The sequence below is a fragment of the Cygnus olor genome, chromosome 13 (assembly GCF_009769625.2).
Source record: "Cygnus olor isolate bCygOlo1 chromosome 13, bCygOlo1.pri.v2, whole genome shotgun sequence".
Classification (NCBI taxonomy): Eukaryota; Metazoa; Chordata; class Aves; order Anseriformes; family Anatidae; genus Cygnus; species Cygnus olor.
Window position 1 is genome coordinate 15,512,334 of NC_049181.1, and position 14,695 is coordinate 15,527,028.

The 14,695-nt window shown below is 52.8% G+C and overlaps 1 protein-coding gene across 10 annotated transcripts; it reads right to left on the reverse strand.

The window, feature by feature from the left end:
- Nucleotides 1–1,659: 1,659 nt before the first annotated feature.
- LOC121077258 (hepatocyte cell adhesion molecule-like) lies at nucleotides 1,660–14,647 on the reverse strand. Of its 10 annotated transcripts, none has more exons than XM_040572343.1 (12): nucleotides 14,592–14,647; nucleotides 14,005–14,186; nucleotides 10,132–10,186; nucleotides 9,321–9,434; nucleotides 8,421–8,759; nucleotides 6,068–6,337; nucleotides 5,579–5,695; nucleotides 4,386–4,487; nucleotides 4,046–4,171; nucleotides 3,728–3,820; nucleotides 3,285–3,377; nucleotides 1,660–2,610 (listed from the first exon to the last, which is right to left on the reverse strand). In XM_040572343.1, exons 4-12 carry the CDS (start codon nucleotides 9,334–9,336, stop codon nucleotides 2,456–2,458), a joined length of 1,311 nt encoding a protein of 436 aa, XP_040428277.1. In that variant the 5' UTR covers nucleotides 9,337–9,434; nucleotides 10,132–10,186; nucleotides 14,005–14,186; nucleotides 14,592–14,647; the 3' UTR covers nucleotides 1,660–2,455. The 10 variants fall into 10 exon arrangements, with proteins under 10 accessions (XP_040428277.1, XP_040428270.1, XP_040428268.1 ...); XM_040572336.1 differs by lacking the exon at nucleotides 14,592–14,647 and adding an exon at nucleotides 10,824–11,268 and having other exon boundaries at nucleotides 3,285–3,380; nucleotides 14,005–14,211; XM_040572334.1 differs by lacking the exon at nucleotides 14,592–14,647 and adding an exon at nucleotides 13,283–13,373 and having other exon boundaries at nucleotides 3,285–3,380; nucleotides 14,005–14,211.
- Between the last annotated feature and the right edge of the window lie 48 nt (nucleotides 14,648–14,695).

Consider the following 14,695-nt stretch of genomic DNA (forward strand, 5'->3'; position numbering starts at 1 on the left):
CGTTCTAATACTTCCATGTCCAATTTGTGCTAGGAGCCCAGAGCCTGGATTCCACTCTCCTGAAGCCCAGGTGTGCGAGCGTGCTGTGCTCCCGCCTCGCTGCCCTCTGAGTCCAAAACTCCACCGTTTCATGATCACCGCAGCCAAGGCTGCCCTTGAGCTTCACAGTCCCCACCCACCCCTCCTGGGTGGTGAGAATGAGATCCAGCATAGCACGTCTCCTCGTTGGCTCCTCTGTCACTTGGAGAAGGAATTTGTCATCAGTGCACTCCAGGCCCTTCTCCAGGCTATGGGCGTCTGTCACTGACACGCATCCAGCCGGGAGGAGCGGGATGAGTTGAGGTTCGCCTCCCCTGGCTACTCCAGGTTAAAGCCCTCTGCGAAGCTGTGCTCACCATTTCTCAGTGGTCCACAATCAGTGACCGGAGACTTCGGTAGCCTGAGGAGTGGCTGGCCAAGGGAGAAGGCGGAGGGATGCAGAGATGGGCGATGTGTCCTTGGGGCTCTCCCCCGCCTGTCATTGCCAGCGGGCATCTTCTTGCACGGAGAAAGAAAGATGAGAAGGAGGAGTCTGAGCCACCCTGTGGGACTCTGTCACCTGGTCACCCACTGCCAGGTATCCAGAAAGCCAGAAAGATCTTGGTTCCTTACCTGGTTTAGTTCTGCTGCCTCTGACGGTGCTTTTCCCACCGCTGGCTGCCCTTGTTGGCCTGCAGAGCCCCCCCCGGCACCCCTGTAAGGGGACGCGTGCTGCCCCCGTCCCCTCTCTCGGACCACGTAACCTCACCGGGAGGGTGCTGCGGGCACCTCTGAGCACCACGGCTTGGTGCGTCCCGGACGGGGGCTAACCGAGCTCTGCAAGCAGAAAAGCTTTTCTGCTCTTCTCTCGAGTGCCACGAGACTGTGCCGTTGTCAGCGCCTGGGTCCTGGCCCCACGAGCTCCTGCCCTGGCCTGGAGGAGGCATCTTGGCAAGCTGTGCTCTGGCCTGGCTGGGACAGGGGCTTTCCTTGCCCTGGGGATGCGCTTTCCCTTGGGACGGGATCTGTTGCAATCCAGGGCACTGCTTAGCTTTAGTTTGGTCTTTAATGCAGTCTGCCCTGGCCTCCCACCCCCTCGAGAAACCTGCTCCAGAGCTGGCCAAGGCAGGATCTGGCCGCAGAGCTGGGGCCCAAATAGCACTGAGCCATCCTCTGCTTGAGGAGACACAGTGGGGACACAAACAGAGGATCCAAATGAAATCCTTGTCTTGGAGCGGCTCTAGCAAAGCGAAGAAAAAGGTGACCTAAGGTAGGATTTCTTTTGTTTATTTATTTATTTATTTATTTTTCATGTATGAACATGTTTCTCAGCTGATACCAGAGGGACCAAAAAGGACCTTCAGCTCAACCTAAAACACTTCAACCCACAAATATGGAGACCACTGACAGCTGTGGCATGACTACAAGGTCAGCTAAGAGCCTGTGCAAGGGAAATCAGCTCAGGCTAGGTCACAGGTGCTTTTAAATTTATATAAAAAATCAGAATATATATAGAGAAAAACAGAACATATATATTTATAAATAAGAAATCAGAAAAGGAGAGGGTGCCAACAAGAATAATGGTCAAGGCCCAGGAAAGGGCAACTGCAAAAAGGTACACCAGTGTGGGATATGTAATCATATAGAAAATGTAGGTTTAATTAGCAATGTATATGGATAAATTGTGGGAAACGTAGAAAAAGTAGGTTTAATTAGAAATGTGGATAAGACTCATGAAAATCCAGGAAGGGAGTTCTGAAGACAAGAGACATGTGGGGGATACATAAATAACAAGAGGAGATAAGAGCAAGGACTGCCACGAGGCCCAGGAAAGAGGAAAGTAACGAAGCGTGACCAAAACCCGGCACGGGAACAGGAGGTTGCGATAAGGTACCTACCAGCCTGAGAAATACAAGGATCAAAGGACTGTAAAGGGGGGCTGGAGGGTTTTGTGGAAGGAAAACCTCTGGAAGGAAAGTGTGTAAAAGGAGCATAGCCGGGTTGCAATAGAGACTCTTACTTGATCACAGTAAGAGTCCGTGCACTCGGTCACCACACATGGTGCCCAACGTGGGGCACAACAAGTGAGGCTGTAGCAGTCCATTCTGGTGGCAATGCCCAACCCAACCATAGTTGGAGGAAAAGGAAAGGATCTTGAGCACCCATCACCGATCTGCAGGACAGGAGGTGAGCGGTCAGGAACCACGGGAAGCTCACTTACAAAAGAGCAGCAATCTAACTTAGATGTATTACAAAGAATCCTTAAGACTCAAAATCATCCAGTATCCACTTTGGCATTCGTTACGTTTCTGGACTGGCCTAGGAGGAATGTACCAGATTTTCCAATGACTGGTTCTTTTGACGTCACCCCCCCGGGTGGTGACAAAGCTGCCCATGCCGTTCTGCAGAAAGGCAGATGGATGCTTCCCGGTGAGTATTAAATATTCATTGTTACATTATGAGGCTCTGCAGCAACCGGAGAAGGAGACACCTGAAGTGGGCAGCGAGTCACCGAGGTGGACGTGGCCTGTAAGCTGTGGGTGGCCTCCTGGGTGTCCGGCTGCTGCTGCTTCTCCCGCTTATTCTTGTAAGCTGGAAATGAAGGAGAGGGCATCAGCTCCTGCGTTTCCAAGGCCGCTCTGAGCTTCACGGGGACATGTGAAAATGCGACTGCAGGGAAGAATGGGTTTTGGAGGCTTTCCCGTGGCCAAACCCCTCTCTTTCCAAAACCAGATCTCTGTTTTGGATGGAGAGCCAGAGGGCAGCACAGAGATGGACACCCACCTTGCCTGCAAGCCCCTGCATCTCTAACGTACCAGCCATTGGTAGGTTAGTGCAATATTTCTTGTATTTCAGATTCCCAAATGTTCTGCACACCCTGGGAAAGCAGGGGGTCCCCTTCCAGCCTTCTCCTCAACACGTCATGGAGCCTTCTCTGCACCCGTTCCTGCAGGTGATGCTGAAGGCTGTGCACGCGTTTCTGGGGAGCCGGCAAGCCACACCGTGGGTTCACTACTGCTCAGGTTAGTGGCCAGCTGGGCACCAGCCCACGTCTCCTGAGTGAGGAGGAGAGCAAAAGAGCATCCTCCACATTCGGGAGGAGAAACTCGCTTTCCATGAACACCTCCTTGAGCATCCCTGGGTGAAGCAGAGGCACTTTGCCTCTTCTCTCAAGACCTGATGCCAGGGGGTGGGAGCTGAGAGCGGGGTCTCAGTGACGGAGCAGCTACTTGGTGTGGCTGGGAGGAAACCACTGGGCTACTTACAACACCGGAAGAGGAGCAGCAGTATGGGGAGGACTGCCACAGCAGGAATGATGAAGCCGATGGTCAGATCGACAGCCTCTGAGCAGCCCCGCTCTGCCAAGGAGACAGTGAGAACTTGTCAGTGGTTGCTCTCCTGCCCCCCTTGAACATCTACAGAACATGAAGGTCATTCAGAGGCTTCCCCTGGGGCGGGGAGGAGCATCCTGGTGTTTCACGCTGTGGAGCTCCAGGGGCAAACCTTGCTCTGCTGTGACCTCCTGGCTAAGCACGAGGCTTGCCACGACTGCATCAACTAGAGCCACCCTTCCTGCAGGACCAGCCTGCAAAGCCACCTAAGGACTTTCTCTGCCCTGGGTGAGGCCAGTCCCACCCCGAACACCCCACCCCTCCCCAGAAGGAAGGCGAGCAAGGGCACACGCCGTGCCGACCCGGCCACCCATTACCGTGGAGCTGATGGAAGCTGTGGAGCAGGAGGCTGGTGAACAGCAGGTTGACTACCAGCGTCGTGGCTGTAATGCACAGGATGACACGGTGCCCTGGGAGAGGGGAGAAGTTCTGGTGGATGGGAGAGAAATGGGAGAGGAGGGCAGGCTGGCACGTGGAGGAGAGGGGCCTCAGTGGTGAGCAAGGCTCGGGCCATGCGCACGGACTCGCACCACAGCAGAGCCTGGTCCCTCCTGGAGTGACAACCTGCGGAGTTTGCTCCCAGGCTCTCATCAGGCCTTTTGCACCAGAGGTTTAGGCCACCCACAGCAACTCACAGCCTTTGGACCTGAAGTGTGTGAGCACTGCTGGTCTGCACGGCGCCATCGCCACCGCTGTCAGCGCCGTGGCCACGATCACAGCCATGAGGAAAAGCCCGAGCAGGATGAAGGCAGCGGAATGACCTGTGGGGAGCAGAATTAAACGAGGAGGTGAGATGGAAAAGCTTCTCCTGGCCGAGGCAGACGCTACAGAGCAGTGAACCCTGACATTGATTTCTCCAAACCAAACAGCACTACATCAGACAAGGATGCTGCTGGAGAGACCTGGAGGTCTTCGGTGTCGTCAAAGATAAGACACCAGAGAAATGAAGAACAACTCAGTTTAAATGAATCCTACCATCTTCCTGCATCCAGATGACAGAGGCAGCAAACAGGAGGAGAGAAGAGGTGCACAGCAGCCCTAGAATGGTCATCATTAACCATTTCCATGCTTCCTTTCCTGGGCAAAAGGCAAATACATTTGAGTTAGGGCTTGGTACCTGACCAAGGGATCCAGGGTGCAACGTGCGAAAGGAAGGTGAACACCAGGCACAGGTTTCCCTTGTAAAGAATCAAATTCCCGAGATGTAGAAACCTCAAAGACAAAGCCTGGTGGACTTCAAAGGCTTTTGGTGGGCTTCCAAAGGGCTTTGTTTGACTTGAGGAGGAACCGTGAGATGCCAGCCAGATTTGGACTTGCTCTGAGCTGGCCAAGACACCGGTTTCATCTAGTTTGACACCTTAATACAATTCTGCCCACCTGACACACACTGGATTTCTTCTGGAGACTGCATTTTGAGGGGAAGAGCCCAGATGGCACAAGCTCTTGCCACAAGCATCAGGCATGTAGAGCTCCTCAGGAGAGATTACCCCAAAGGCAAGACCCAATGCATGTCTCCAGTGCTAGTAGTGGGAGATGAATCCATGTGGGAGAACCTTCCTACCTGCTGTCGGGTTTTACCTCTGTTCTCCAGATGGTTTCTGTTGCTCTGGGGATTGTTCTTGGTGGGTAGAAGAGCACAGTAGAAGGCTACCAAGACTGTGTGGGAGTACTTGCTGTTGGCTAGGTATTATGGTCTCCTTTCTGCTAACCATCGTGTTGCTACAGAAGCACCCACATTAACCCGTAAGCTTGGGTATGGGTGCACAGCAGTTTGCACCATCCTGACCCAAACACCAGTGTGCTTGGTCGCCAAACCCAATGCCACGTGGCCCTTGGTCAGCGCTTAGCACCTCCACGCAGGAAGCTCTTTGTGTCCTGCCTTTTTTATTTCTACCCAGGGACTCCTGAGGACAGAGAGGAACATCTCCTATGCCTCATACCATGATACCTTTGGGTGGCCCAATTTCTCACAAAGCCATTTGGGATTAGTGCTGCTAGGAAATTTTATTTTCTGTTCAAGCCACAGAAGTGTAAGAAGAAATGCATGAACTCCATGAACATCGAGCAAGGTTCCTCCAACTACCGTGGTGAGTTAGGAGAGAAGGGGCTTGCCTCGCTCTCTGCCCTCTCCACGGCACGGAGAGAGGAGCTCAGGCGTGGGCACTCACCGAGTTTGTGCTTCCCCAGCTGACAGAGCTGGATAATGAAGAGGATGGCAGAGATAGCAGCGAGCACCAGCACAGCAGCGGTCATCATCTGTGCAGCACGGACAGGAGGTGTAAGACCTGCATGGAGGACAACCCCAGAACATGGAGCGGCTATCCCAGGAGACTGCAACAAGCTCAAAACCCTAAAGGATTACTGGTTTTCCTTGCATGGCAGATCCCACGAGAGGCAGCTGAAACCTGCGAGGGTCTCAGAGACAAAGTGCTAGTGCCCAGACCTGCTAGAGATGGAGAAGACAGAGCGGGCTTGAACTGGCATCTAAATGCACAAAGGTTGCAGGTCCAAGTGAGGTGACAGCCAACGAACAATACATCTGCCAGCTACAAGACCACAGCAGAGCTGCTGGAGGTCTCATCCAGGTACCTGTAGGCTCAGGGCTGGTGTGACAAGGTGGCAAACCACCGGACCCACCCCGGCAGGGCAATGCTAACCTGTCACGGTCAGGTTGAGGGCTGCCTCCTTCCAGCTTACGGAGTTGTTGATTATGCAGGAGTAGGAGCCGCAATCCGACTTCTCTGCCTTCCTTATCTGCAGCATGGTGGTCTTCCAAGTGAGCCGACAGCACTTTTCAGGAGGAAGGGGATGTCCGTCCTTCTTCCAGGAGACATCAGCCACCATTCCTTCTGGCAGCATGCAGGTCAGGTTGATGAGTGAACCGGCCAGGTTTGAGCTGCTCAGGAGCTTGGGCTGGGGCAAGGGCTCTGGAAAGCAGAGAGCGACATGGCAGCACTGCCTGGGATTGCCTCTCCTCCCACCTTAGAGCCTGCCCCAGATGAGATGCAAGAATGGCAAGCCCCATGAGGGGTGAGCAGCACCTCCCCTTCTCATTCGCACCTCAGCTCAATGCCTCGGTTGAGTCTGGAAGGGGAGAAGACAGTGCAGGAGCAAGGCAACATCCACCAAGCTCAAAGCCGATGTCCCAGCCGCTGCCGTTAAGCCACGGTATCTCCTCAGGGGTGGGCAGCACCAGCCCCTGGAGCTCAGGCACGGCACCCTGGGGCCATGGACACCGACCAGAAAGAGCTGCACGTTAGGATTATGCTGGGAAGTGATGATGGGGACTTTATGGACACTTCCAAGAGGAGGACACTGCTCCCGCACAGCAGTGGGGTTGGGGGGAGGTCAAAGGAGGCCTGATGTTCAGCCAAAGAGCAGCAAGGTGCGGTCAACACGCTGGAGGGAAGGGGGTCATGGCCATCCAGAGGGACCTGTGCAGGGCTGAGAGCTGGGCCTGTGCAACCTCATCAGGTTCAACAAGGCCAAGTGCAAGGTCCTGCATCTGGGCCGGGGCAATCCCAAGCCCAAACACAGGCTGGGTGGGGAAAGGATGGAGAGCAGCCCTGAGGAGAAGGACCTGGGGGTGTTGGTGGATGAGAAGCTCAACATGAGCCAACAACGTGTGCTTGCAGCCTAGAAAGCCAGCTGTGTGCTGGGCTGCACCAACAGCAGCATTGCCAGCAGGGTGAGGGAGGGGATTGTCTCCCTCTGCTCTGCTCTTGTGAGACCCCACCTGGAGCCCTGCGCTCAGCTCTGGGGCCCCAGCACAAGGACATGGACGTATTAGAAGAGTCCAGAGGAGGGCCACAATGGAGACGATCAAGGGGCTGGAGCACCTCTGCTATGGAGACAGGCTGAGGGAGTTGGTGGTGTTCAGCCTGCAGAAGAGAAGGCTCTGAGGGTCCTTTTAACAGCCTTCCAGTACCTAAAGCGGGCTACAGGACAGCTGGGGAGGGACTCTTTGTCAGGGAGTGGAGTGACAGGACAAGGGGTAAGGGCTTTAAACTAAAAAAGGGTAGGTTTAGATTAGATATAAGGAAAAAAATCTTTACTATGAGGGTGGTGAGGCACTGACACAGGCTGCCAAGACAAGCTGTGGGTGCCCCATCCCTGGAGGTGCCCAAGGCCAGGTTGGATGGCACTTTGGGCATACTGGGCTGGTGGGAGGGGTCCCTGCCCATGGCAGGGGGTTGGAACCAGGTGGGCTGTAAGGTCCCTTCCAACCCAAACCATTCTGTGATTCTATGGTTCATCGGATCTAAAGTAGGACTCCACTGTTGCCTGCATTTAAACTGGTCAAACCCCAGATGGACCAAAGCACAGAGGAGCAATGCTGAAGACTCATGCCATGGCAAAAGGATGTCAGACTCCATCCCTCAGCTAGCACCTGGGTGCCTGCACCATTTGGGGTTGCTCTTAGCTACATCTGGACCTTCACCTGGTAGCAACCACATGCTCCTTAAGTCTTCCTTCCCTGGATGTCCTACGTGGAGAGTGCTCCCGCAGTGCTGCTGAGCTCTAGGAAAGGGCAATGCAAACCAGGGTGAGCTCTCATTTCTGTTTGTCTTTCAGGGAAGTGCAGAGGCAGGGGAAGGCAATGCTGGTGTGAAGGGAGAGGCTGCAAAGCCTGGGTGAGAAATCCTGTCTCTGGAGGGCATTTTATGACATTCACCTCCTGTGAGCAACTGCTTGTGGTGAAGCAAGCAGATACATGTTAGGGCAGAAGGTGCCCCTCATCTCCATCACTCCAGGATGGAGGCACTGAGCAACCTGGATTCCTGACCCAGAGCTCAACCCACAGCCAGATTCATTCTCAGAATACACTATAACATTTCCTAGCAATTCTTCTGGGGTCTCCAGCCCATGTCATTCAAGGTAGTAATGAAACCAGAAAGTTTTCCTCTAGTCCACTTAGGGGGAGGCATACCTGTGGACCCGTCTGTCCTACTGATGGCAAATCCTACTGATGATCAGAGAAAAACATCCTTTCAACCTATTTTGACTTACTGATCACTCTAAGAGAGGTCATTCTTGCTTTGTCCTGCATCAAGTCAACTGTTGCTTTATAGATGCCACTGTCCATCTCTCGCAGCTTCTGCAGGACAAAGGAGCCATTGTTCTGGTAGAAAACCACTCTGTCTTTGTAAGCTGGGTAAATGGTTATTAACTGTGAGTCCGCATAGTACTGCAGGATGAATTGGGGGGTGCTGTCTCTTATGTATTCCCACTCGGTCAAGTTCACATTCTTGATAGCCGGTGCGTGCATCATGACAGAGGATCCTTCCTCTGCCACTGTTAGTGTCATTTCTGCTGCAAGACAGGACCCCTTCAAAAGCAGCAGCAGGTCTGGAAACAGGAGAGAAGCCAGAGCAGGATGGGTTAGTTCAAAGCAAAAGCCAAAGGACAAATTAATCTGCTCTTATGCTCTTCTTGGAAAGGCCCCAACTGACTTCTTGAAACCCACTGTGCACGTCTGATTTCCTTCTTTTTTTTTTTTTTCTTTTTAAGATAGAAATCATAACATTATGGGCATGTTATAAAAATGCTTCTTAGCTGGTTCAAATATTTCCTTGCTTTTTGGAATGAAAACAACAGGAATCAGGGCTCCTTGGGGGCTTCTGCACATCAGGAGCTGCTCAGTGGGACCACGTTCAGCGTGGCTTCACCCCTGGACCTCACACAGTTCCCTCAAGCCCTGAACCTGGTGGTACCCAGGCACGGTGATGCTGCAGCACTGGGAGGCACTTGTCAGGATGCTCACGCCTCAACCAGCCCTTCTGCAGCACAGAGGTGCAAGAGAGCGTGGAAATGCTGCAGGTGCCCGCTCTCCACCTCTCCCAGGTCTGCTGGAGCAGCAGGGTTGCGCGGTGGTACCCAGCCCAAGGACAGGTCCCCTCTCACACTCACAGCCTGCGAAGGACATGGCAAAGACCTGCAGGTGCTTTCAAACCAGCACGAGGGTTGAGCTCCTTCTGCAGCAACGCGCTCTGAGGAGGGTCGCTCTAGCAGTGATGGACCAGCCTGTGAACGACACCGTGAAAAGCGCCATCAGCACTTCCCACGCACTGCCAGCCGGTGGCAACAGAGGCAGCAGTGCTGGTGCTTTCTGCAGCCCTTCCTTCACCGCAGCTTTGCAGTGCTACAGCTCTGCCTCGTCCCTTCAATACCCATTCGTAGAGCCGCTGCCCATGACGGCCATGCCCCTGCCTGTACAGAAACACTTCGTCTCCTCTGGTTGAGCTCACTCCCTCACTCCCCACAAGAGAAGATTTAGCTCTTGAGCACTTGTGTGGCTGCAGGCTCTGCATCTGCCATATCCGTCATCGTGGTGACTTGGAAAACCCCAATCACATCCCCTTTCCCCTCCCCTTTGTGCAACAGATCACAAGAACAAACTGTCTGCGCCTAACACATTTTTCAATGGGGCGCAACACTGCTCGAAGCCGGCTTGCAGAGCTCAGATGCAATCATTGGCTTTTGGATGACAGGGACCGCATTTACTGCTGGGTTTTGCAAAGTTCTGGAGCAAAGATGACGGTGGAGGAGCTGATATTTTTGGCAAAGGGATTTCACTGTCCTGTAATTAGAGTCTCAGCTGGGATCAGAAGAGGTCAAGATGGTCTGTTTTAGAGACAGCCTGAGGCTGGTGGGAAAGGAGCTTCTCATGCAGAGACAAGAACCTGTGCTGGAGGATGGGCCCACTCCAGAGAGACATTACCTCCTGGCAGCATCCAGCTGGCTTCCATGGACCCCTGCAAACATCAGAACAGCATCTGAAGGAAAAGAAGACAAAAGCCATTTCAACCATGGAGCTGCTTCTGGATCACTCCAAGCAGATGCCCAGCCCAGCATCCTCACCCCAAGAGCAGCCAAAACCCAAGGGAAGAGGAAACAGGCCAGGCATATTGTGTTCACCCCTGTGATGGAGCTGATGGCCTGGCTTCTGCCCTGCTAAAAGGATTTTGAGAAATGAGGTTTCAGAGATGCAGGACTTCCCCTCATTATATTTCATTAAACTTCTCCCTGCCAGGTCTCACTGGATGGCAGCCCAGCCTTTCGGCATGTCAGCCACTCCTCCCAGTTTGTGTCTCTGCCTTCTCTTCATCTTCTGTCACCAGGGCATCCACCTCATTCATCAGTGGGCCTACATTGCCTCTAGTGTTAGTTTTATCCACAATGTACTTGAAGAAGCCCTTTCTGTTGTCCTTGACCCCTCTCGCAAGGTTTAATTCTAGGGAGGCCTGAGCTTTCCTAGTTGCCTCCCTACATCCTCTGACAACAGCCTTATATTCCTCCCAAGTGGCCAGCCCCTCTTTCCATGATCTGTAGACTCTCCTCTTCCACTTGAGTTTGCCCAGCAGTTCTCCGTTTAACCATGCAGGTCTCCTGGCTCTCTTCCTGACTTCCTACCTGTTGGGATGCTCTGATCTTGAGCTCGGAAGAAGCAGTCCTTGAACGCTAACCGACTATCTTGGGCTCCTTTTCCTTCAAGCACCATGTCCTTTGGGATTCCCCTAGCAATTGCTTGAAAAGGCCAAAGTTGGCCCTACTGAAGTCCAGGGATGCAATTCTGCTCAGTATTCTGTTCCTGCCACATGCCACATGAGATCCCAAACTCCACCATCTCAGGGTCGCTGCAACCAAGGCTGCCCTAGACCTTCACCGCTTCAACCAGCTCCTCCTTGTTAGTGAGGACAAGACCCAGCAGCGCTCCTCTCTTATTTGGCACGTCCACCATTTGCGTCAGGAAGTTATCATCAGTGCACTGGAGGAACCTCCTGGACTGCGGATGGCTGGCTGAGTAGGCCTTCCAGCAAGCGTCAGGGTAGTTGAAATCCCCCACGATAACCAGGGCCTGTGATCATGAGGCTGCTATCAGTAGAAGGCCTCATCAGCTTCCTCATCCTGATCTGGTGGCCTGTAACAGACACCCACAACACCATCCCCAACACCAGCCTGCCCCTTAATTCTCACCCACAGACTCTCAACTCTCTCCTCATCCGCCCCTGGGCAGAACTCAATACAATGTAGTTGCTCTCTCACGTGAAGAGCAACTCTGCCACCTCGCCTTGCTGGCCTGCCTTTCCTGAGCAGGACATACCTGTCCATGGCCACAGCCCAGCCTTGTGAGCTGTCCCACCATGTCTCTGTAATTGCCACCAGGTCATAATCTCCCGACTGAACATGGATTTCTAACTCCTCCTGCTTATTCCTCATGCTGGTGCCATGATCAGCCACTTTTTGGCTGTTTTTCTCTGGTATCCTCCAAAGCTTGGGCAAGAAACAGTTGTGTTTTTTGACAGGAAAATGGGAAAGATATTTTGTTTTATGGCGTATGCAACTATTTTAAGGATGTAAGAACAATGGCTGTGTAGGAAGCTGGCACCATTTATAGATGGAGAATTTCCTTTTTCCAGGCACATCCCAACCAGCATGGAAATGCCCTATTTTCCTGCTGGGGGCTGGAGTCCCTCCCAGCTCTCCCTGTGCCCATGGAGACACACTGAGGATCCCCAGGTGATGGAGAGTAAGGAAAATTTGGAAGAAGGGCGTGCAATGCAGCTCTTGTGCACTTTGCTGCTGTTCTTTTGAAAGATGAATCCCTCCTCCAGCAGATAAAATCTCATTCCTCAGAAACCTGGGGAAATGGAGAAGAGCCCTTGGAAGGAAATGACTACATAAGTCAGGCACTTGGTTAAGTGTAACGGCAATCACATAGGCCGTTGTATCTCAGTGAGACAAACTCACCTCCCACACATATTTGTGGCATGAGAGGCAATTGCAAACACAGAGACTTTTGATGAGGGCAGATATTTCAAGAAGTTTAGCTAGAACACAGAAAAGGGGGGACAGGCTCATGAAGATAGATGGACTTAGGACTATAACTAGCATCTCTTCTGTGTCTTGTCTTTCATTTCTACAAAACACTCATGGGGAAAAAATGAAGCAGAAGCACACTAGCCTGCTGGTGTTTCACAGAGTTCTTTGTAAGGCGTGTGCTTCCAGCTCATCGGCCCCGGGAGATGCATCAGCAGCGCTTATCCAGCCTTTTGCAGGGATGAGCTGCATATCAGCTGTTGAAAAGAGCTCCTTGCGGGGGCCAGGGCTGCACTACCAGAAGCCACCCCAACAAATAGGAACACTATTTGTGCCAGAGGAGCCACACCAGCCCGGGGTATTTCTATGCTGACTGGAGAGCCAACACAGCCTTTAGAAAAAGGAAACGCTTTCCTCCAGCTTAGGCGGCTCGCACGCAGCTTCAGACCTCAAAACCAAAAAAAAATTTCCTGTGTGGACTGACAAAAGCAGGATTGTCTGCAGCCAGCTTTGCCCAGCATTGCTCGTGAGCTTCACGAGCCCCTCACTGCTGTGAGCCCTTGTGTTATCGCTTTGCAGCAGCTGTGCAGGGCAAGCACAGAGGATGGGCATGGAGCAGAGGTGGTCGGTCATTATCAGCCCTTGCCAAGGGCCTCAAACAGGGAAGAAAAAGGCCTCATAATGGGAAGAAATAGCAGGAATGTGCAAATTCAGTTCCCACACTCAGGACCACAGGTATTTTCCCACAGCACATGGTACGAGCTGGTGCTTTTAGGTGTGCTTATCAGGATGGGGCAGATACACAGAAGGTCAATATTTCTTCTTGTTGACAGCTCATATATAAAGACCTCACTGCAAAATGAATTATCTGGAATGATCTATTGGACTCTCCTGACATGAAAAAAGATGCAAATCATGCCACAGCTTCAAATTAAATATCCGGTTAGCAAATACGAATCCCTGTTGTGAGAGAGGTGTAGCTCAGCTATCCCTGTCTCACAGAGCAAAAAGGACTACCAAAACTGGTGAAAAGCAGAAAAAATGCTACTCACCGGTAAATAAACAGAAGGAAAAATCTTGCTTTGTCTTCTAAAAATAGCAGGAGAGTTGTAGAGGAGCATGGCTCTTCGCAGCTAATGCAAACTGGCAAGCAAATTATTTTTAGTTTTGCAGTTTGTGCTCAAAACAAAAGCGAGAGTGAGCAAAAAGGAAAAAATGCGTCGGGAAAGTTTAAGGCAAAATTTCAGCCCTAAGCCCAATGATGAACATATCTGGGGTGAGGAGGCTTCTCACATCCCCACCCACGGTGTTGGAGGCAAGGGGAAACCCAGCAATGGTGGTCAGGAGGATTAACTTTTACATCAACCTCCGAGTTAAGTGTAAAGCCTTGCAAGATGCTGGATCCGTGGAAAAACACAGGAATTGGCTGAGTGGGGACAGACGGGATGTTTATGAGCTCTGAACTCCACACAGTGCCTACTACCTATGAGTGTTTATTTGATATTTATGGGGCTGGGTAGGAGGGGAAGCTGAGCTGGGGGAGCAGATCCCAGTACCCTGTGGGGGAGAGCAGCTGCAGCCCTAGGGGAAAGCAGGGGGGTCCCTCTGTCCCCATGGCTCCATCCCCCTGGCTTTATCCCAGTCCCCATCGCTCTGTCCCTGTCCCCATCCCCGTAACTGTTCCTCTGTCCCCATCCCCATCGCTCTGTCCCCATCTTCCCACCCCCAACCCCACCAGCCCGACCCCTTTGTGCATTCCTGACCCTGTACCCACCTCGCCCTGTTGTTCTTCTCCTAAAGCAGCAGCAGTGCACTCCTGGAGGGCTGTGCCGTCCCTGCAGCCTCGCTCCAGCCTCCCAGCAAAAAAAATTAACCCGTTCTGTGGTTCTGTGGAGCCCCAGCACAGCTGTCCTAGCACCAGCTCTGATTCAGCACGCTGCTCTCTTCCTCCCCGTCCTCGGAAGTGCAGGGAGAAAAAAAAATAGTGAAAAAACGATTTCTCTGCTGACAAAGTCACTTCCTCCTGCTCCAGCATGGAGTTCCTCCAACAAGATGCGTCCTGCCCGAACTGATCCTGCGTGGGCTTCCCATGGGATGCAGCTCCCCAGGAGCTGCTCCAAACACGGGTCCATAGAACAGGGTCCACCCATCAGGAGCAAACTGCTCCAACATGGGTACCCCATGGGCAGCAACTCCCCCAGATCCCCTGCTCCTGCGTGGGCTCCTCTCCACGGGCTGCAGCGTGGAGATCCACTCGTTGTGGGACCCATGGGCTGCAGGGGGACAGCCTGCTCCACCAGGGGCCTCGGGGGAACTGCTGCTGCGTGCGTGGGGCACCTCCTGCCCTCCTACTGCACTCGCCTTGGGGGCTGCAGGGCTGTTTCTATGTTCCTCCTTCTTCTACCCACCTGCTGTTTTCAGCAGTTGTTCACAGCAGTTGCTTCTTCACAGCAACTTCACACTTT

Coding starts and splice junctions, on each gene's coding strand:
- LOC121077258 (XM_040572335.1), bottom strand. Junction 6,338..8,420: donor GACCTCTCTTAGAGTGATCA/GTAAGTCAAAAT, acceptor TCTGCTTTCCAG/AGCCCTTGCCCCAGCCCAAG. Junction 3,821..4,045: donor ACACTTCAGGTCCAAAGGCT/GTGAGTTGCTGT, acceptor CCCCTCTCCCAG/GGCACCGTGTCATCCTGTGC.